This window comes from Chiloscyllium punctatum, chromosome 40, assembly GCF_047496795.1.
Source record: "Chiloscyllium punctatum isolate Juve2018m chromosome 40, sChiPun1.3, whole genome shotgun sequence".
Classification (NCBI taxonomy): domain Eukaryota; kingdom Metazoa; phylum Chordata; class Chondrichthyes; order Orectolobiformes; family Hemiscylliidae; genus Chiloscyllium; species Chiloscyllium punctatum.
The window spans coordinates 6904453-6927409 of record NC_092778.1 but is presented as its reverse complement, the minus strand read 5'-3'; the positions used below and the strand labels follow the sequence as shown (position 1 = coordinate 6927409).

The following is a 22957-nucleotide window of genomic DNA, read 5'->3' as shown; positions in this document are numbered from 1 at the left end:
CATAGAGATGTAGAGCACAGAAACAGATCCTTTGGTCCAATACATCCATGCCAACCAGATATCCTAAATTAATGTAGTCCCATTTGTCAGCATTAGTTCCATTTGCCAGCACTTGGGTGCATGATTAGGAAGGGTTGACAGATTCTAAACCTTTCCTACTCATATACCCATCCAGATGCCTTTTAAATGTTGCAAATTGTACTAGCCTCCACCATTTCCTCTGGCAGTTCATTCCATACACACACCACCATCTGCATAAAAAAAAGTTGCCCCTTATGTCTCTTTTATATCTTTCCCCTCTCACCTTAAACCTATGCCCTCTAGTTCTGAACTCCCCACCCCAGGGAAAAGACCTTGTGTATTTACCCTATCCATGCCCCTCATGATTTTATAAGCCTCTATAAGGTCACCCATCAGCCACTGACGCTCCAGGGAAAACCGTCCCAATCTATTCAGCCTCTCCTTTTCGTTCAAACCCCTCCAACCCTGACAATATCCTTGTAACTTTTTTCCGAAACCTTTCAAGTTTCGCAACATCCTTCCTATAGGTACTTCTTATCATATAGATCCTTTTGTGAAGGTCGGGGTCAAAAAAGGTCACTATGTGTTTAAACCACAATTCTCCATGAAATCATCTCTCAGCTGCTTTCACTCAGGGTGCATTACAAGCAGGAATGAAATAATGTGGTACAAGACTAAGTTTCCCAGTGAAATGAAGTTCAACTGGCAATCCTGAAGGTGTGCTGCACATTGGAGATGCTTGTTTTTTGGATGAGAGAATAAACTGAGACCAAGTCAGTCCTTCTGGGTGAGAGCCCATTAAAAAAAAAACACCTCTTTGATGAAGTTTTTGCTCACCTGCCCTGATATCTCTATGCGTAACTCACTGTCAGATCAGGCCTTCAAAACCACTCCCTGCAGTGTGGAACATTTTACCACACTAAGGTCGATTTCAATTTAGGATGCAAACCTGGACAGGTGTTCTTGTTGCAAGCAATGGCGCACTTTTCCAGAACCTTCTCAGCTCTGCCCCCATCTGTGCCTTGGTTGCGTAGATCCACCAGGATCAGATGATTATCTGAGCCACCTGTACAAGGAAGAAAGGAGAAAGTAGAGACAAGCATTTCACATTGCAATTCAGTATTAGCTCCGCACATTCCAGTACTATGGAAATTAAATGGCAGGTTTGTAATATCGGTGAGGATGTTATTTGGGAGGATAGGGGACCGTAGTTATCCAGGGTGCATTATGAAGTTACAAGAGTCAAGTAATTTGATCGATGGTTTAATGATTGTGACGGGCTGTTTTCAGTTATATAGGGAGAGAGAGTCTGAATTAGTTAGAGGAAGAACATGGGTTGGGAACACATAAAAACCTAAAGAAGAAAATTAAAATAGATTTGTTCCTAAGTTTCCCCCAATGGCCAGCTAAAGTGGGAGTTAAGCCTCCAGCACAGATGAGCACGAAGGCTAATGCCTGCCTTAGGCCCTACTCCACTAAACTGAGTCTTGCAAAGCAGAGCAGGATCCAGGTCTGTTACAACCAAATTCTCAAGCATTCAGTGACCCAAGCAGTGACTGCAAATACAAATTACATTGTTATTTAAAGGCAAGAGTGTGCCTTTCTTCCAGCCCTTGACTCCAGTCACCAGCGTTTCTGAATTAACCACTAAAAGAGTTTCAACGTTCACGACGAAACTTGTGAGGCAAATGGCATTTGGTGAATCTCAGCCCTCTCGCTCTTCCTTACTGTCTACATTCCACAAGACCTAAAGGAATTTCAAACCCAAAGTGACTCTTGAAGAGAGTTGTTTCACCTAAAAACTATGGAACAGCAAGCACCTGAACGGAACCATCTCCAACAGAAAGGAAACAAATGTATGGAATAAGACTTGGTCATTACAGTGAGCAGCAGAAATGGGGCCAAAGCAAGTGAGTCATGTCCTCAAGGAGGGAGGGATCAAGGACTATGAAAAAGTCAGGGCTATTTGGGATGTGAATGTCCTGATAAAGGTAACATTATACATAAATCCATGAGAGAAAGGAAGTTCACGGACAGAAACAGTTCAAGATGACAATACGTGACACATCACTATGTCAGGATCAAGTGCTTTTATTCAGCTCAAGGGAGGTTTGAAGAACTGTATCGTTGGCTGGAGTGCAACACTGAAAGATGTGATTTCAAAACACTAAACTTGTGCATTTTCTTCCAAGTCATCTAACCCTGATTCAAAACCCCAAATGAGCTCAATCAGGCTAATCAAAGTAATTTGTTCATTTCATTCACTCTGGTAAACAGGACTGCATTTCGACCCATTCCAATCCAGACTATAATTAATCATAAATTCCTTAAAAGGACTTGGTTGGAGAGATTTTCGAGGAGATGATTTGACTCATCAGAAATTAATGAAAACGCACTTGTCTTTTCCTTAAAGCGTTCAAAAATTGGACTCAAAGCCAAACAGAATAGGATGCTTCTACTATGACACCAAGCTTCGGTTTTTAAAAGATTTAAGAGGCAGGGGAAGACTGAGGCAGGTCAGCAGTTCCACAGAATTGAGATCTGAGCCAATAAATTAAGGATGTGAGATACTTGAAACAAACTAGATGAAAGGACTGGGTGGGAATAGTGCCATTTGGCATGTAGAAAAAAAGATAGTGAAAGAGCAAAGATTCCCCAAATGACATTTGCTTCATATATTTTGTTGGAAACAATCGCATCAGAGACCTGGACGTAACTTTAGATCTACACTTAATCATATCACACATTAATAGGAATCCTTGTTTAGGTATCAGCTCACGGCAAGTACTTAATCAAAATTGATTGGCTAAATTTTTAGAGGTCAGTTCAAATACTTGCTAAACTGTTCACAAAGATGGCTGATTCAATCTTCTGTGGAGACCGTGCCACTCCCAAAATTCTCACCAGTAACAATCTTGTATCCCAGGTTCACCAATGCTGATGAAAGAGCCTTGCAGTTTGCCACAATCTGTTTCTGGTAAAGCTTGAATTCTGCAGTCATCGCCTGTTTGAGTGCAACAGCAACTCCTGCCCAGAGACATACAGGGGAGATTTCAGTACAGACCACACAAGGTCAAAGCTTTCCCTTATCAGTAAAATAATTCACATGCAAGATAGTTCCAATCAGCTCTGTTCAGAACAAATAAAAAGCACTGCTAATTGCAGTCTGAGGTATGAGAAATGCAGTAATATTTACTGATGAGAAAGACAGAGAGGAGAGAGACTTGTGGGGGATATATGTGTGTGAACTGTTGAGAGTGGCAGGGCAACCAGAGAAATTAATTGAAAAGGCACCAGGAACCAGGGGTATGAATAGAGGCTTAGGGTGATAAAACAAGGAATTTATGTTGAAACGTAATAAAACATTGGTTTAGTTTCAATGGGAGTATTGTGTCCAATTTATGGCATCACTCTTTATGGCATGACAGGTTTCAGTTCAGAGCTTAGTTTGGAGAAGCCAGCGCTTTGCTGGTTAAAGGAGTGAGGGGAAGCGGAAGTTAAGAGGAGATTTAAAAGTTGTTCAAAAATCTTGAGGGATCTAGATAGAGTAGATAGAGAGAAACCATTCCCATTAACAGAAAGATTGAGAACCAGATTGCAACAGAGTAATCTGTAAAACACCTTCATTTTCAGAGTAGCACCAAATGGTGGATCTGCTGCAGACTTTACCTGCGATGGCATGGTTGTGGGGCCCACCTTGCAGCCCCGGGAAAACTGCCTGATTGATCAGACTTTCCAAGTTGTACATGATCTCCTTTCCTGTCTTCGGATCAGTGCTGCGAACTCCTGCAGAGTGAGCAACGCAGAAACGTGTGGGTTATCAGCCATAAAAAGGAGAAGTTGTTTTTTGTTTTAAAATTCATCCGAGGATGTGGAAATTGCTGAGAACACCAGTGTTTATTGCCTCTTCATTGAAAAGAAGGAGCTGGGCTGCTTTCTTGAAATATTGGAGGTTCCCATCATTGAAATAAGGGAGAGAAGTATGGAGAACAATACTCAAATCCAATGTGTTTGCATTAACAAACGCTACATCATAATGGCCTGTATGTTCTTTACTCCTTCTTAACATTGGGATTTCTTTCTTCATGAGCCAAATATTCCCTAGGATTGCTTCTGAATAATTATGAGCCCTAGTTATATACTTATCTGGAGTGGAGGAGCTGAATCCAGCTTACATTTCTTCATATTCCACAAAATGCAAAGTACAAGCCACGAGCATGATGGAATACTCTCCACCTGCCTGGACGAGCGCAAATCGAACTATACACTACAAGAGAAGTTTAGTATCACCCAGAACAAGGCAAGCAACTTGATTGACAATTTTAAACATTCACTTCCTTCACCAATGGTGCACCACGGCAACTGTGAATATCATCCACAAAATGTACTGCAGCAACTCAAGGTTCTTTCAACAGAAGCTTCCAAACTCGCGAGCTCTATTACCTGGGAGTAGTGCAGCAGACATATAGGAACAACTACAAAAGCCCCTCCAAATCGCACCTCTTCATGACTTGAAAAGATCTCAGCATTCCTGCATGGTTATAGACAATAGACAATAGACAATAGATGCAGGAGTAGGCCATTCTGCCCTTCGAGCCTGCACCGCCATTCAATATGATCATGGCTGATCATTCCTAATTAGTATCCTGTTCCTGCCTTATCTCCATAACCCTTGACTCCACTATCCTTAAGAGCTCTATCCAATTCTTTCTTAAAAGAAACCAGAGACTGGGCCTCCACTGCCCTCTGGGGCAGAGCATTCCACACAGCCACCACTCTCTGTGTGAAGTAGTTTCTCCTCATCTCTGTCCTAAATGGTCTACCCCGTATTTTTAAGTTGTGTCCTCTGGTTCGGCACTCCCCCATCAACGGAAATATGTTCCCTCCTGCCAGAGTGTCCAGTCCTTTCATAAGCCTATACGTTTCAATCAGATCCCCTCTCAGTCTTCTAAACTCAAGGGTATACAAGCCCAGTCGCTTCAGTCTTTCCGTGTAAGGCAATCCTGCCATTCCAGGAATTGACCTCGTGAACCTACGCTGCACTCCCTCAATAGCCAGAATGTCTTTCCTCAAATTTGGAGACCAGAACTGTACACAGTACTCCAGGTGTGGTCTCACCAGGGCCCTGTACAGCTGCAGAAGCACCTCTTTGCTTCTATACTCAATCCCTCTTGTTATGAAGGCCAGCATGCTATTAGCCTTCTTCACAACCTGCTGTACCTGCATGCTTGCCTTCATTGACTGGTGGACAAGAACACCCAGATCTCTCTGAACAGCCCCTTTACCTAATTTGATACCATTGAGGTAGTAATCTGCCTTCCTGTTCTTGCCACCAAAGTGGATAACCAGACATTTATCCACATTAAACTGCATCTGCCATGCATCTGCCCACTCACCTAACTTGTCCAGGTCACCCTGTAATCCCCTAACATCCTCATCACATTTCACCCTACCACCTAGCTTTGTGTCATCAGCAAATTTGCTAATGTTATTGCTGATACCATCTTCTATATCATTTACATATATTGTAAAAAGCTGCGGTCCCAGCACGGATCCCTGCGGTACCCCACTGGTCACTGCCTGCCATTTCGAAATGGAGCCGTTAATCACTACCCTTTGTTTCCTGTTAGCCAACCAATTCTCTATCCAATCTAGTACTTTGCCCCCAATCCCGTGCGCCTGGATCAATACCTTCGAAGTCCCTCCCTAACAGCATTTTGTGTATTCCTACGGGACATAGACTGCAGCAGTCCCAAAGGCGACTCTGCACCACCCTTTCAAGAGCAATCAGAATGAATAAAAAAATGCTGGCCAAACCAGTGACACCCACATCCCATGAAAACATTTGAAAAAGATGTTTGGTTGCAATGTACCAATTTGAGGTGACACTGCTAACAATGTCACCTAATCATGGCACTCGTATCAATAAACAACAGCTGTATATTTCACCAACATTATGCCAATAAATTACAGCCTCAGAAACAGTACTTTGTTCAGACAATGGGGCCAGAAGCAGCCCAGTCGAATATCTTTTCCTCACCTTTTCTGTAGAAGATCATCCCAGACCTGCAGCCACGGAGGGTCTTGTGTGTTGTTGTGGAAACCACGTCACTGTATTCAAATGGAGAGGGCACCACCCCGGCTGCCACCAAGCCACTGATGTGTGCCATGTCTGACATCAGGTAGGCACCATTGTCATCCGCAATCTGTCGCATCCTGGCGTAATCCAGATTACGGGAGTAACAGCTCACCCCTGGGGACAGCAACAGTGCAGTTCAGGTGATTGCAAAGCTGCTGTGAATGAACTTCCTACTAAAATCCCCAACTATTACACAGTCAGATATCTGGGACATCATGTCTAAAACGTCCTCCTTAAACTTCTCACCCTTCTCCAGTAAAGATCCTCGTTAAAATGGAACCCCTTTGACCAAAGGCAATTTGGAACAGAATACCATTCGGGGCAAGGGCAAGTGTTGCCCCCTCAACTCTCCTTCAGGAGGTAAATGACTGTACTGCTCTTGTTACATCCACTGCCCCCTTCAAACCTCTGCAAAGAGGAAAGCTGGACCCAAGTCGCTACCCAATCCAGCAACTTGATATGCAGTGAAAGGCAGCAGCAGAGAGTCAACAATACTTCATTCAGGAGGAAGTCAGGACTGTAAATGCTGGAGTGTGGTGCTGGAAAAGCACAGCAGGTCAGGCAGCATCTGAGGAGCAGGAGCATCAACATTTCGGGGAAAAGCCCTTCATCAGGAATGAGGCTGTGAGCTGAGGGGATGGTGAGATTAATGGGAGGGGGGTGGTGCTGGGGGTAAGGTAGCTGAGAGTGTGATGGGTAGATGGAGGTGGGGGTAAAGGTGATAGGTCGGAGAGGAGGGTGGACCGGATAGGTGGGAAGAATGATGGACAGTTAGGACAGGTCACAAGGGCACGAGTGGAAGGTTGGAACTGGGATACAGTGGGGGGAGGGAAATGAGGAAACTGATGAAATCCACATTGATGCCATGGGGTTCTGGAGGGTTCTGAGGCGGAAGATGAGTCCACCAAGGACATGCAGGTTCTGGGCCTCCTCCATCGCCACTCCCTAACCCACCTGATGCCTGGAGGAAGAACACCTCATCTTTTGCCTCAAGACCCTACATCCCCATGGCATCAATGTGGATTTCACCAGTTTCCTCATTTCCCCTCCCTCCCACCTTATCCCAGTTCCAACCTTCCAACTTGGCACTACCCTCTTGACCTGTCCTACCTGTCCATCTTCCTTCTCACCTATCCATCCACCCTCCTCTCTGACCTATCACCATTCGCCCCACCTCCATCTACCTATCACACTTAATATTTTATTCAGAATCATCCAACAGGAATCCTGATCTGAACTTGCTGAATAGCTCAGTCCACAATGAGGATGCCTAATTTGTTGGGACCGGGGGATTCAGTTGTGAATTCTCTTTCCTGGATGCCACTAGCGCTTACCTGCGATGATGAGCTTTGGGTGGAAGAGTTGGGCGTTATCTGCCAACCTGTCATAGTCAATATAACCAGTTTCAGGGTTTACCTAAAAGGGATGAACAGCAGAAAACATTTTGTCATTCATAACATATGGGTGTTGTTGGTAAAAGCTACAAGTTACTTCCTATCCCTAGTTACTTTTAAATGAATGGCTTGCTAAGCCATTTTAAAGGGCAGTCAGAGTGAACGTGAAGACCAGGCTGGCTAAATACGCAGTATTCCTTTACCATTATGGAACCAGATGGGTTTTTATAACAGTCTAGTAGCTACATGGTCACCATTACTAATACTAGCTTTGTATTTCAGATTTCTGTTTGTATAATAGGAGTTTAAATTTCCCAATTGCCATTGTCAAATTTAAATTTATGCCTCCAGAATTGCTGTCCAGACCTCGAAATTCCTCAGCCTTGTCAAAACTACAATGCCATCAGTCCCCATTTGGCTGCTCCATGTTATCCAAAGTCAAACTGTAAACATGATATCAAGCACACATTGTATTTTTTATATAAAGAGCACAAAGGAGATTTACAGAGCTTATTAAGAGGTTAGTCTTCTGCCAAATCTCTTAACGAGGTCAGATGTCGTTAGAAACTCAAAATTTCTTCAAAATACACCAAGACAACAGAGGAACTAGGAAACCTTTCTTTAATTCAGATAAATGTGAGGTGTTGCATTTTGGGAAAGCAAATCTTAGCAGGACTTATACACTTAATGGTAAGGTCCTAGGGAGTGTCGGTGAACAAAGAGACCTTGGAGTGCAGGTTCATAGCTCCTTGAAGGTGGAGTCGCAGGTAGATAGGATAGTGAAGGAGGCATTTGGTATGCTTTCCTTTATTGGTCAGAGTATTGAGTACAAGAGTTGGGAGGTCATTTTGCGGCTGTACAGAACATTGGTTAGGCCACTGTTGGAATATTGTATGCAACTCTGGTCTCCTTCCTATTGGAAAGATGTTGTGAAACTTGAAAGGGTTCAGAAAAGATTTACAAGGAAGTTGCCAGGGTTGGAGGATCTGAGCCACAGGGAGAGCCTGAACAGGCTGGGGCTGTTTTCCCTGGAGCGTCGGAGGCTGAGGGGTGACCTTATAGGGATTTACAAAATTATGAGGGGATAGGATAAATAGACAAAGTCTTTTTCCCTGGGATCGGGGAGTCCAGAACTAGAGGGCATAGGTTTAGGGTGAGAGGGGAAAGATATAAAAGAGACCTAAGGGCAACTTTTTCACGCAGAGGATGGTACGTGTATGGAATGAGCTTCCAGAGGATGTGGTAAAGGCTGGTACAATTGCAACATTTAAGAGGCATTTGGATGGGTATATGAATAGGAAGGGTTTGGAGGGATAAGGGCCGGGTGCTGACAGGTGGGACTAGACTCTCCTGAATAGGGAGAATTTTAAGATTGATTAGGAGTTAACAGAGCTTAGGGGGAACTGACAGAACAGGACTTGATGGGAGTTCATTCTTCCCCTGCAGAACTCCTCATCTCCCTCAGTATTTCCTATGACAATCTTCAGGCCTTTGACCTCATCATAATTGGCCTTTCGATTCATCTCCCTTTCTTGTGTCCTGCATTGAGTTTGAAGTCTTAACAGTCAACTTTCCCTAGTAATAACATTCTTATTTAAGTTGGAATATCAGGGATGTGGATCACATTACTAAACTTAAGCCCATAATCTGCCAGCACCAACACTGAAGGAGCTGTCAGGTGCAGGCTGCCGGATCAGAGTTAAATTACAGCCTTGTCTGCCTCTTCAAGGAGGAGGGCAAGATCGTATGATGCTTCTTAAAGACAAGTGGAGAGTTCTCCTGCCATCCTGGCCAGCAGTTATCCTTGGCCAATACCATCTAAAGCAGATGAGGTAATATCCCATTGCTGTTTCCTGGGTTCGCCTGTACACAGGTTAGCTTTGGCATTTGGCTGCATAGCAGCAACAATTAATCTTCAAAATGCGTCCCTGTGAAATCCCTTTGGTGCGTTCCATGAAGGAATAAGGTGTTGGATAAATGCAACATTTTCTAGTTTTGACAAAAGGTCATTGACCTGAAAAGTTAACACGGTTGATCTCCCTCCAATGTGGTCTGACCTGCTGGATCTTTCCAGCATTTTCTGTTCAGATGTATTTCTAAACATGCTGGGTTCTTTCATCTTCGGAGCACAATAAAAATACTTAAACATAAAGCAAACATAAGAAGTTTGGGCTGGAAGAGTGAATACTACTTATGCCTTGAATTAGGTTTGTCTTATTTTTCACCCTCCAGCTGCAATAAAATACAGTCAAACGGGTTCATGGACCTTGTTTTATTGCCTGAGCCATTGACATTCCTGTTCTGCCCATATTAACTTCATGATCTGATCGTTAAAAATGCTCATATAAGGTGTGTGCACAATAAATATGCAAGTGCCACAAACCAAAGAGCAATCCTTCACTCTCAAATCTGGGCCACAAATGACATACTGCTTTTCACCTTTGCGCTTGAGCTGAGGATCTGTGTAACAGAAACAACTGCATTAATCTCGAGGTGCTTCACATGAAAATATATAAAACAAAATTTGAAACTGAGCTACAAATAGGATTACTTGGACTGATGAGCTAAAACTGTGTCAAGATATAGATTCTAAGGAATGTCTGAGGAAGCATGAACAGGTTTAGGGGTACAATTCTGCCACTAAATGATGATATGACAAGAAAGAATGCAGAAGAATCCAGAATTGGAAGAACCAAACTAAACCACGCTCCCATTGCATCTCCCTTTCTTTAAACTAAACTAAACTAAAAGTAATTCCTTGCAGCATCAGGGATGAGATTACATCCAGGAACCTGTAGTCATTTGGAACCAATCAGCTAACCAACACAGGTTGCAAATACAGCTGCTGCAAGCACCCAGCCAATGGTTTTCTTTGACCCCCTTACCATCTTCCTTTTACTCCTGGCTGAGAAGTTAACGATAAATTAACTCACTCCCACTCCCTGCCAAGAAGGATCTGTGAATCAGTCACATTGAGGAATTAAGTAGGGATGTCCTTGGTAACTTTCAAATTCAATTCTTGTCCCCTTTCCTGTGAAGCACACAACCTTGGCTTGATGCAGTACCATATCAGGGAAGATGAGAATGATAATGTGGCAGACACCATGTTCATTCCAGAAACTGAATGGGGTACTTGTGCTTTTTGGGACAGTTTGAACTGGCCTGAAAGGGATCAGGAACTCCAAAGTAGTTTCAGAACTGAGAAAAATAAAACTGAAAATTGAACAGCAGAAACTTAGCATACAAGTCGGGAAGGCTAGGAAGCAGGGGCGAAAAATAGACAAAGAGAGTGTTTGGTTGCATTCAATGCTTTTTTTAAATTCACTCCTGGAATGTGGACAGCACTGGCTAGGCCAGCATTTATTGTCTGTCCCTTGTTGCTCTAAGTGACGGTGAGTTGCCTTGTTGCAATGCTACTGTCCATATGGTGGAGGTGGACTCGCAATTTGTAAGGAGGGGAATTCCAGAATTTTGAACCAGTGACAGAGAAGGAACAGCAATATATTTCCAACTCAGAATGGTGAGTCGCTTGGAGGCGAACTTGTAGATGGTGGTGTTCCCATATATCTGCTTCCTTTGTCCATCGAGGTGGAAGTAGTCATGGGCTTGGAAGGAGCTGCCCTTGGATCTCTGGTGAAACTCTGCAGTGTGTCTTGTAGACAGTACACACTGCTGCTACTGAGCATCAGTGGTGGATGTTTGGGGATGTGGTGCCAATCAAATGTGCTGCTTTGTCCTGGGTCGAGATCAAGTTTCTTGACTGTCGTATGAGCTGTATTCAACCAAGCATGTAGGGAGCATTCACACTCCTGACGTGTGCCATGTAGATGGTGGACAGGCTTTAAAGAATGAGGAGGTGAATTAGATGGTGCAGTATTCCATGAGTGCAGTTGAGTTTTTTTTAATATTTTAATGTAATGAGTCTTGTGAATTAGCAGATGAATCGAAGCCATTGGTATTCTTGAAACATGGCTGAAAGAAGAGCAGGAATCACAGCTCAACATTCCTTGTTACCAAGTTTTCAGATCAGATAGGGAGGGAGATTAAACCAACAGGAAACAGAACTTCAATTATGATTAACAATCACAGCTGTGAAAGCAGGATGATGTTTGAAGAGGATCACCTTATAAGGACATGTGGGTTGAACAGAAAAGTAAAAAAGGGAAATATCAAACAGCTGGCAATGTCTCATGATCCTCAAATAGTCAGAGGGTGATAAAAGAGCAAATATGGAGGAAAATTGCTGAGAAATGCAAATTGAACAAGGCACTAATAGCAGGGAATTTCATTTACCTGAATACTGCCCTGGATAGAATCAGCACAAGAGGTACATAGAGCACAGAATTCTTAAAATATATTCAGGAGATTTATTTCAGCCCTAGCAAGCCCAAAAGAAAGAGGATATTTCCAGACTTCAGGTTATGAAATTAAGCAGGACAGCTGGAAGGGGTATCCGATGGGAAAGTGTTTTTTTGTGATATGGATATGATTTGATTAGATTTTGTGCAGTCATGGTAAAGGAAAAAGATAGAACAGAAGTAAAAGTTCTCAGTTAAGCAAAGGTCAATTTCACTAAGTTGAATGTGATTGAGCAAAAGTGGACTGCAAACCGCTAGTTGAACGTAAATCAGTAGGGTGGATTCAAGGATGAGATAGTGAGGTTTCAAAACATACATATCCCCACAAAGTAAAAAGAGGTGCAGCACCCAAATTTACAGTTCCCGATTAACAAAGGACAAACGTACTAAAACAAGCTTATGTCAGATATCAAAAACTCATATTAGAGTAAGCCTAGAGATGTATAGGAAGCGTAGGATGAAATTAATAAGGAATATTATGAAAGTAATGAGAGCATTAAAAATATTGGAAAGTAAAATGAAAGAAAACCCAAAAATGTCTTATGAATACCTAAACAGCAATAGAATAACCAATGAAGGAATTGGGCCTATTAGACAAATAAGATCAGTAATGTGTGGATGCAGAAAGAAGTGTGATTTTTCTGATTGCAAACTTTGTTTCAGCCTTTAGAAAGTGGAGGGTCATGCAGGCATGGTATCTAGGAGAAAGTGTGAAACATGAGATGGGATAAATATAGCGAGCAAGAAAATATTAAAGGGTCGAGCATCTTTGAAAGTAAATGAACTCCCAGGCTCAGATGAAGTATATCCCATGTTGTGAAGAGCAGCTGGGAAAGAAATAGTGGAAACTCTGGCAATTATTTTCTAATCCGCATTAATATGGAGGTGATAAACTGGAGGACAGCTAACACTGCACTTTTTAAAATTAAGACATAGAGCAATTACATCTCTGTCAGTCTAACCTTAGTTGTTGGCAAATATTGGAAATATCTTTGAAGGGCAGTTTGAATCCATCGTTCAGATAGGCAGGGGTTAATCAAGGACCGACAGCAGTCATTTAATTTCTTAAGAGATTGACTCTTTTGATATAACGTTTTGAGAAGATTACAGGAGGTTGAGTGAGGGACAGCGTATTTGATGTGACTCATATTGATTTTGGACAAGGTCCCCATGGCAGACTGGTCAGAAAAGTAAAAGCTGAAGGTATCCAAACGAAATTGGCAGGCTTGAATTAAAGTGACCTCAGTAGCAATAAGTAAAAGGGTAATGGTCAACATGTGTTTGGAGCTGCAAGGCTGCAGTGTGGTTCTGCAGAGTATAGTTCAAGGTCCTTCTCTTTTTGTGGTATAGCTCAACATACTACTAATTAAGAAATCTGATATAGAAGGTGCAGATGGTACAAAAATTGCCAAATATTTGGTTACAACAGAGAAAGTAGGCAGATATTAATAGGCCAGGTTGGCACAGAATTAGTTAAAGGAATTCAATCTGAAGTCGTGTGAGGTTACACATCTGAGTTAAGGCAAACAAATATACAATGTATCATAATACAACGAGAAGTTCAGGGTGAGAGGTTCATAAAGTGCATATCCACAAATGCTTGAAGATAGTAGGATTTACTCAAAAACAAAAAATCACACGCAATGGCACGTAAGAAAATTAATACACAAAATAAGATTTTATGGGATTGGGGAGCAAGGTGATATATCAGCATCAGTCAAGGATTACTTCATTAACAGAATATACAGTTGGAATTAGGAATAATTTTCAGGTGAGTAGAAGGTACTATAAGAATCACAAGTGCATGAACCTCAGCAATTTAGAATTAATGTCAGTAACTTAGATGAGGCTACTGAATGTAATGTGTATCCAAACTTGCTGACAATACTAGAAGGCTAAATGAGAAGGTAGGCTGTAGGGGGGTTTCAAAGAGGTTGTAAAGATTTTAAACAATTTGTAATGTGGGGAGCTATGAAGCTTTTTATGGGGCACAAGCATCACTAGACCAGCATGTTGTGGGCTCTCCCAATTTGCCTTTGAAAGGAGGTGATGAGCCAACTTCTTGAATCATGGTAGTCCACCTGCTAAATTTAACTATTTGGAAAGGAGTGTAGAAAGAAGTACAGAATGGATTTTAAATGGTAAGACTGGGAAATATTGATATCCGGAAGAACCTGGGTGTCACCATCCATAAATCACATCACGATGCAAGTATAGCAAGAAATTAATAAGGCACAGGATACACTTTGTTTATTACAAAAGGGTTGGAGGATAAGATGAAAATGACTCACTGAAATTTTACAGTGCTTTGGCGAGACCACCCCGAGAGTAATATGCACCCGTTTAGTCTCCTCATCTCATGGAGAATATAATTGCCTTGAAGAGAGTGCAATGAATGTTCACTGCTCAGTAGAAATTTAAAATGTCCTATCAAGAGAATGAATCCAAATATCCCTCGGGTTTAGAAGAGTGAGTAGAATCTCATTATAACATAGCAAATTCTTAACAAACACAACAAGGTGGACATTGAGGATGCTTCTGCTGTTTAGCAGTCAAGAAAGAGGGGTAACAATTTTAGAATAAGGAGTTAACTATAAAGGGCTGAGATCAAGAGATTTCTTCACGCAAATTGTTGTGAATTTTTGGAATTCTCTATTGCAGAGGTATGGATGCTCAATCATTGAATTTATTCAAGACAGAAATCAATAGTTTTGTTTTGGTTGCTACGGGAACTGAGAGATATGATGATGTTGTGGGGAGATCAAGTTCAGGTTAACAAGATCATATTAAATGCCACAGTAAGATTGGATAACCAATTGGTCATTGTTCCTGTTTCTTGTGCTCTTTATTAGCAGAGTTACCAAATATAAAATCAAGGAGGTCATGCTCGAACCTTAAATAGTTAGACCACAAATTAGAGTACTGTATACACTTCTGATCACTACAGGAAGGATCTGATCATTAGAGAGGGTACAGCAGAGATCTACGAGGATATTCCTAAGAGTGGAGAAGTTTTGCAATGAGGAAAGGTTGGACAAACTGGTTACTTTCTTTTGAGCAGAGAGACTGAGGAGAGAAATTAATTAAGTGTATAAGACCATGAAGGGCCTAGATGTGGCAGGTATGAAAATATGTAGGTTATAGATTTGAAGTGCCAAAACCAACATCTACAGATCAAGAACTGGGAAGAGGGATTAACTTGAACAATTCAGTTTCAGTTGGCATAGACATGTTGGGACTAATGATCTCAGGTCTTCAATAAATATCCACAGTTGTAAGATAATAAGTCGACAGCATGATGTGTGGAAGCCATCATTTTTTCAACTACAGTTTTTGAAGGAAGTCACAACAATGTTACATGTCCATATGTCAATGTGTCATAATGCAACACAAGCAAGTATCACATCTTATTTATCATGATCTAGAATGGGCTGCTGGAAGAGGGTGAAGGATGAAAATTGAGAAGTAAAAGTAAGCTTAAAAAAGAATAATAGAAAGTTAAAGAAATCGAGGAATAAAACTCGGGAGACAGTACACAGTGAATAGGTTGTTCAAAAAGTTGGCACAAGCACAATGAACCAAATGGCCTCCCAAACAAAAGGGCAGTGAAGGATTAATTGCTAATTCAATATTGAGTTATTTTTCAAATGTTCTTACCTTGTATGGCATTGACTCAAAGAAGATGGATGTGGCAGAAATTTTCTTCTTTTCAGTCATGAAGCCATGGGTCAAGTGGCCACCATCAGGAAGGTCCAATCCCATGATTCTCCCATGTGGCTCCACGAGAGCTGTGTAAACAGCAAAGTTCGCTGGAGAGCCTGCCATGACCAGGGAGAGAGGGAAACCGAGGTGGGAGGTTGGGGGGGGGGGGTGAGGAGTGGAATGAAGTCGAAAGACAGGTACAAGGAGGGGAAGGATAAGGGGTGAGGAGCAGAGAGGGGAAGGAGGGGGAGAGCGAGGGGTAAAGGGTGAGGGACAGGGAGAGGAAATGAGTGAGAGTGGACGTCAGGGAGGGGCATAGGGGAGGAGGGGAAGGGGGAGGAGGACGAGAAGGGAAGGGTGAGGGGAAGGGAAGAAGGATGGAAGGAGAGAAAGTGTGAGGGAAATTTCTGTCACCCTTTGAATACCTCTAAACGCCTCCTGAAAGTCCAGGAGATAGACCTTAAAACATTGGCAAAGCACTCTTGACTTCAAAGAATCAAACAGGACATACTGCAACCATATCTCTGCCCAGTGACATAAGCTAGCCCAGTTTGGCGAGATGAGAACGCCCCACCTCCACACCTGGTGGAACAGTCTGCTGACATTTGATGTTGAGAGAAGCATATAGAACAAAGACTCTTGTGAGTCTTTGATGAACTATTGAGAAAGTGAGTTGCGAGTGTGTTGCTGGAAAAGTACAGCAGGTCAGGCAGCACCCAAGGAGCGGGAAAATTGATGTTTTGGGCAAACCTCCTTCAACAGGAGGCTTGTGTTACACTTTAATTCCCCCTCTCACTCCGCCAAGGATTTGCAGGCACTGGGCCTCCTCCATCGCCAAACACTAACCACCCGACGCCTGGAGGAGGAACGCCTCATCTTCCGTTTTGGGACCCTCCAACCACATGGGATTAATGTGGACCTCACCAGTTTCCTCATTTCCCTTCCCCCCACCTTATTCCAGATCCAACCTTCTAACTCGGCACCACCCTCATGACCAGTTATACCTGTCCATCTTCCTTCCCACCTATCCATTCCACCCTCTGCTCTGACCTATCACCTTCTCCCCTACCTTCATCTACCTATTACACTATCAGCTGCCATCCCCCCCCCCCACCATTTACCTCTCTACCCCTCACTCCCAGCCCACAAGCCTCATTCCTGATGAAAAGTTTATGTTTGAAACATCGATTCTCCTGCTACTCAGATGCTGCCTAACCTGCTGTGCTTCTCCAGCACCACATTCTCGACTCAGGATGAACTACTGTCTTGAGTAAATGAGGGAAACATTATGGGGAAGAATTAGTTGTACCCGCAGAGTTTACCTGAATATGGCTGGACATTGACTCCCCATTTCTCTGGGTCAAGGTTGTATAGATCCAATGCTCGTTTCTGGCACAGCCGTTCCAACTCATCTACAAATTCAGTGCCACCATAATACCTACAGAGACAAGACAGTCATTTCATCAGAACAGGCCACATGACCAACAAATTAAAAATGACCTGGCAGAGAATAGTAAATGCTTCCTTTCAATGCCGCTGGAGGAGCAGTGTAGATGATCGGAGTCATGGCACATCTTAGTTTGCACTTTTATCCCTTCTTCACACAAAGGACAGTGGAAATCTGGGCCTTTCACCCCCTGCAAATCTGCTGAATTGGATTAAGACCTAGTTTTTTTTTGTTGTGTAAGAGCATTAAGCAAGAGGGACAAAAGCAGATAAATAGATTTAAGATGCAGACTAATCAAGAACTAGCTGAATGGCAGAACAGACTCAAGGGACTGAATAGCCTCCTCTTTGTTGCACCAGGGAGCTTCTATTCCTCAAGTGAATGATGACAAAGATGACAATCGGGACCAGGATAAAGAGGGAGAAATCATGATTTTTTTCAGATGAAGGATTTTTTAAAGCACTACCCAGAATTTGCTCCACAGAAGAGCCATTACTTTGGCTGCATTCCAAACAATGACTGACTTTCAGGAATTGTAGACCTGTCTCAAGCCCATAAAACTAACGGCAAACAAACCGTCTGATGAACTACAGGAGTCACTTGAGTCCTGTTTGCACTCGGTGTTCCTTTATTACATGGTCCTTCCTGAACAACACGCACTCCATCCCCCCCCAAGCATCCTACGTAAAAAGGAGTGACTAATGACACGTTTCCCATAAACAGCATCCAAACATCTGGTGAAATAAAAATGCCTCAACAAATCAGATCTATTGCCACTGTTAGCTATACTTAATAATAATTTCACTAGGTTCAGAAAACACAGAACTGGAATTAGTTCAATGATTGAATCGGGTTGAACTAAAGGCAATATTAATGTGAGAGATCCTTGATTGGGGTTGTTAACCTGGGCCAGTCAGGGAGTTCTGGCTGAGAGATATAAACAGGAGATACAGAGAGTCTCTTGAGTCTACGCATTGGCTCTGAGCTAGCTGGTCAGAGCCTGTATACTGTGTACACGTAAATAAAGGATGACTTGGTGACAGGATACCTGGCTCCTTGGAGTTATTTCAACAGGTATTGAGTAGTCAGCTCTTCAAAGGCTCAGAAACTGATTGCTATTGCTGTTTAATTTAGAGGGCAGCAAAAAGAAAATAAATTGATTTGCATTTATATAGTAGGTGAAAGTGAGTACTGCAGATGATGGAGATTAAAGTCAAGAGTGTGGTGCTGGAAAGGTGGTGCCCGAAACTTCGATTTTTCTGCTCCTCAGATGCTGCCTGACCTGCAGTGCTTTTCCAGCACCACACTCTTGCATTTATATAGTCTCCATTAGGATCTCAGGACATCCTAAAGTATTTTACATTAACATCTGTACTTTTGAAGTGCAGTCATTATGGTATTGGAAGTGTTGAAAACTGAAAACAGACAAATTAAGTAAGTTACAGGTGATATAGATGAGATAAAATAAACCCAATGCATCTTTGATAATGTCCTTTGAAGCACCTTGTTACGGATTGCAATGTCAAATGATGCTATATATCAATGTAAATTGTTGCTGTTCCATTGCATTTGGAAGAGCTGGGGATTTGACACACATTACTCCTGCCACACCAATGTATCATTCTAACTTTTAAGTGCAGTTTGGTGCAGTCACATGTCAGAACAAATAATGCAGTCATTCAAAGCAAGATGAGCACCAAATCCATACCTCTGTCCAGGATACCCCTCAGAATATTTGTTATTCATGCACGAGCCCAGAGCCTCCAACACAGCTCGGCTTGCAAAGTTCTCAGAGGCAATGAGCTCCAAGCCAAGTCTCTGACGACTCTTCTCCTTCTTAATGATGTCATATACCTGGCAGGGAAATATAAATGATTTTTAAAACTTTTATAAATGCTGTTTCTCAGCACAAGTCAAGGGGTAATAACCTTTCCAGCTCAGAAATAAGATCACATCATCACCAACTATGATAAATCTTCCATGGATTGATCACTTGAGTCAAGCAATCAGGAGCTAGAATTCAACTTAATTTTCTTCTCCACCACATTCCCATAGACTATTCCTGAGCCTGGGGCACTTTACCCAATTGAAGCCATCTGCTCATATGAAATGGGAACAGTAGACCATTCGGCCCCTTGAGCCCATTCCATCATTCAATAAGTTTACAGATGAACTTCTTCCTCAATCTCACTTTCCTGCCCTATCTCACATTCCTTGGTTCCCTTACTGCTTTGAAATTTATTAAATTCAATAATTAAATACTTACAGGAGCCTGAGTTAGATCATTTTAAAGATTCCCAACCTTCTGAATGAAGAAATTTCTCCTCATCACAGTCCAAAATAGTTTGATTATGATAACTGTTGACACCTCAGCAAGGGAAAGTAGCTTTTCACCCCTACCTCAAAGTGCTTTGTCTGAATGCGATCACACCTCAGGCTTCCAAGGTAGATAGCATCAGTCCATTCTACTCAACCTCTTCACATAGGGTATTCCACTCATTCCAAGAAACAATCTACTGAACCCCTTTGTTGAATTCCCTCTAAAACAAGTATATTCTTCCTTCAGCTGATGGGTTCCAAAATATTTCAGATGTGATCTCACCAAAGCATTATACAATTTCAACAAAACCTCCTTTCTTCAATCTCTTTGCAATGAAGGCTAGCAAACCATTTATCGTTCTAATTATTTGTACCTACATATTACTTTTGTTTCTTTTGAATAGACACCCCTGTCACTAAGCATCATTTACCAGTCTTATTTTTTTAAAAAACCTGTTTCTGCAATCCTCTAAGCACATTATACTCCATCTACTACCGTCTTGTTCAATCTCTTAACTGGTCCAAAGCTCCCAGCATCCTCTGTGTGCTCTGCACAGTTTATATCCTCACTCACTGTGAATCATCAGCAAACTTGGATATATTACACTTCGTTCTTTTACCAAATCATTGAGAAAGACTATAAATAACGAAAGTCTAAACGCTGACCTTTCAGCACTCCACAAATTAACACCTGCCATCACAAAAATGACTGGTTATTACAACTCCCTGTTTCTGACTGTTCATCAATCTATAATACATGCTAATATACTACCACAATCACTTGAGCCTTTAAGACGTGCAATAACTCTTCTGTGGAATTTTGTCCTGTCTTTAAGAATCCAAATGTACCACATCTACTGGTTCCTTTTATCTACCCTACTCTCAAAAAGCTCTATTAGATTTGTCAAACATAATTTCGCTTTCATAAAACTATACTGACTTGGTTTAATCAGATTGTGTTTTGTCTAATGCTAATTTCCCATGTCCTTATTAATAGATTATAGTGTTTCATCCACTTGTGAGAAATAGGAAACACAAGAAGCAAGATTAGGACCAGTCTGTCAATCTTGCTTTACCATTCTACAAGATGATGGTTGATCATGAGCTTCAAATCCACCCTTCAGTCTAAATATCCCTTACTCACTGGAAGTCTGCTTGTCACAGTCATAAATATTTTCAAAGATACAGCATCCTTAAACCTCTGGAGCAGAGAATTCTGTGGATTCTATGGAGTGAAGTAATTTACCTTCATCTCAATCCCAAGTGATCAGCCCCTTTTCTAAGACCGTGCTCTTGTTTTCATTTCACTAGTTAGCAAAAGTTATGTCTCAGCTTTTACTCTATCAAGCCCCTTCAGAGTTTTTTTACTATTCAATAAGACTTTTGCGTCTCACTCTTCTAAACTCCAGACAATATGTCAGGACAACTGGTCAAAGTTTTCCTAAATCTTCACTCCCTTCTTTCTTGAACAGTTAGGGTTACACTTATTACCTTCCAAACAATGGGGACCATTCTACAGCCTTGGGAGTTGCCCACTCACTTAGCTAGTCCAAACTGCTTGGCAGCTTCTAAGGCACTTTAGCCTAGTAACACTTAAAGAAAGGCGATATATTTCCAAGTCAGGATGGTGAGAGACTTGGAATGGGTCATACAGGTGGTGGTGTTCCCACGTATTAGTTCCCCCTGTCCTTCCAGATGACAGTGGTTGTGTGTTTGGAAGTTGCCACTTAAGGAACATTGGTGAATTTCTGCAGTACATCTAATAAATAGTACACACTGCTGTTATTGAGTGTCAGTGCTGGAAGCACTGCATGTTTATGGATGCCAATCAAGCAGACTGCTTTGTCCACTTGTGGACTGTGGATCGTGTCAAGCTTCTTGAGTGTTGTTGGACTCATCCAGACAAGCGGAAAGTATTCCATCACACAAGGAGGCTTTGGTACATTGTCTCTGCACTGCATTTAGTGCCAATCTCCAGTCTTTTGTCCAAAACCTTGCACATTGTTTCATAGGTACATAAGAAATGAGAGCAAGATTAGGCTATCTGATCCCTCCATTCAACAAGATCATGGCTGATTTAACTCAGGCCTCAACTTCTCTTTCATGACAGTTCAATATCCTCAATATCCTGCCAGCTCAAAAATCTGCCTTCCTCCTCTTTAAATGAAGTGATCTTGCCTCCACAACTCTCTGGGGTGGAAAATTCCAGACATTCATAAGAAATATCTTTACGTCTAAATTTTAAATGACTTATCATGCAATGATAGATGCAAAATCATTTGTCTCTTGCAGGTTCCTCTACTGATTGGGTAGAACATTACAGCGCCCCATCAGTGGGTTTAAAAGTATAGGGCTCACAAAATTCAGCACTCAGCCTGCCGCTGTTTAACTGTGCACTCCTGACTTATGTCCCTTTTCACATGGGGAGGTGGAGGCCTAGGTAACCCATTCACCCTTAGGCTTATTGAGGCCCTTAAGTAGTCAAATGATGGGCACTTGGGTGTCTCCACCCACCCCTGCTATTCTTACCGTATGAGAGAGGTTCACATCAAGTGGGTTGTCCAGCAGTTTTAGCTGCATAGGCAAGGATGGTAGCTCCTTCCGAGACCTGTGTTCCGACTGGTGGCATTCGCCAGGGGCATATCGCCTTTATCTCTTCCTCTAGCCTCACACATTCAGCACCTCCAACTTCCTCACTGGGGCTGTCAGCCAGACTCTGTGAGTACCCTGAACCTGCCTTCAGTTTGGCCAGCATTAGTTCTTACAATTTGGGGACTGGCTGAAATTCCAGCACTCGAACCTGGGATTCTCGATCTGCTGGCTAGTCACATGACCAGTGGCTAAGATAAGATTTTGTGTCCAAATAGAGTTAGAAGTTCCACCCTTAGCCAATTAACACGCAACCAAGTGACAAACGACTGTGAGGTTGGCAAATTGGCGAGGGTGATACTGTGTCTTGTATGCATTCCATAACTCATGACTCCAAACTACTATTTTCCATTGTAGTTTGTTCAGTTTAGGTGAAAACTAAGCGTTTCACAATAATTACACAACTCTTGTCACACGCTCCTCTATTTTCCAGACTTACACTGTCTGAAATGTTGGTTACTGTTAGTAGGCTGATAAACTACAGCCGCCAATGTTTTCTGCCATTTGTAGTTTCTTAATTCCAATTATACTGTCTATATCCTGGTTTTCTGGACCAAAATATTTTTTATCCACTGCCTCATCTGATCCTTTACTCCACAATCTCCTTTCCTATTTTTCCTAGTTTTTTTTTAAACTCTCACACCTTTTATTATGTTTGTTCATTTATTTATTTACTTATTTATTTAAATATTTACTTAGAGTCAATAACACCAATAGATCATTTAAATATAGAGCATGGGAGCAGGAGTATGCCATTCTGCCCTTCAAGCCTGCTTCACCATTCGATATCACAGCTGTTTGTCATTGTACCCACTTTCTCCCCATGCCCTTTGATCCCATTGATCTTAGAACTATATCTAATTCCTTCTTGAAAATATTCAATGTTTTGGCCACAATTGTTTTCTGCAGAAGAGAATTCCACAGATGC

General features: G+C 42.0%; 1 protein-coding gene across 2 annotated transcripts in view; it reads right to left on the bottom strand.

Moving 5' to 3' along the window:
- The window catches only part of shmt1 (serine hydroxymethyltransferase 1 (soluble)), a 39507-nt gene that overhangs the window by 6472 nt on the left and 10078 nt on the right, over nt 1-22957 (bottom strand). For both annotated transcript variants that reach the window (XM_072559259.1, XM_072559260.1), the window contains exons 3-10: nt 18770-18915; nt 16937-17052; nt 15570-15730; nt 7495-7576; nt 6062-6274; nt 3691-3807; nt 2926-3048; nt 971-1087 (exon numbers count right to left, since the gene is read on the bottom strand). In XM_072559259.1, coding sequence (XP_072415360.1) covers nt 971-1087; nt 2926-3048; nt 3691-3807; nt 6062-6274; nt 7495-7576; nt 15570-15730; nt 16937-17052; nt 18770-18915 — 1075 coding nt within the window. The remainder of the gene's footprint in view (nt 1-970; nt 1088-2925; nt 3049-3690; nt 3808-6061; nt 6275-7494; nt 7577-15569; nt 15731-16936; nt 17053-18769; nt 18916-22957) is intronic.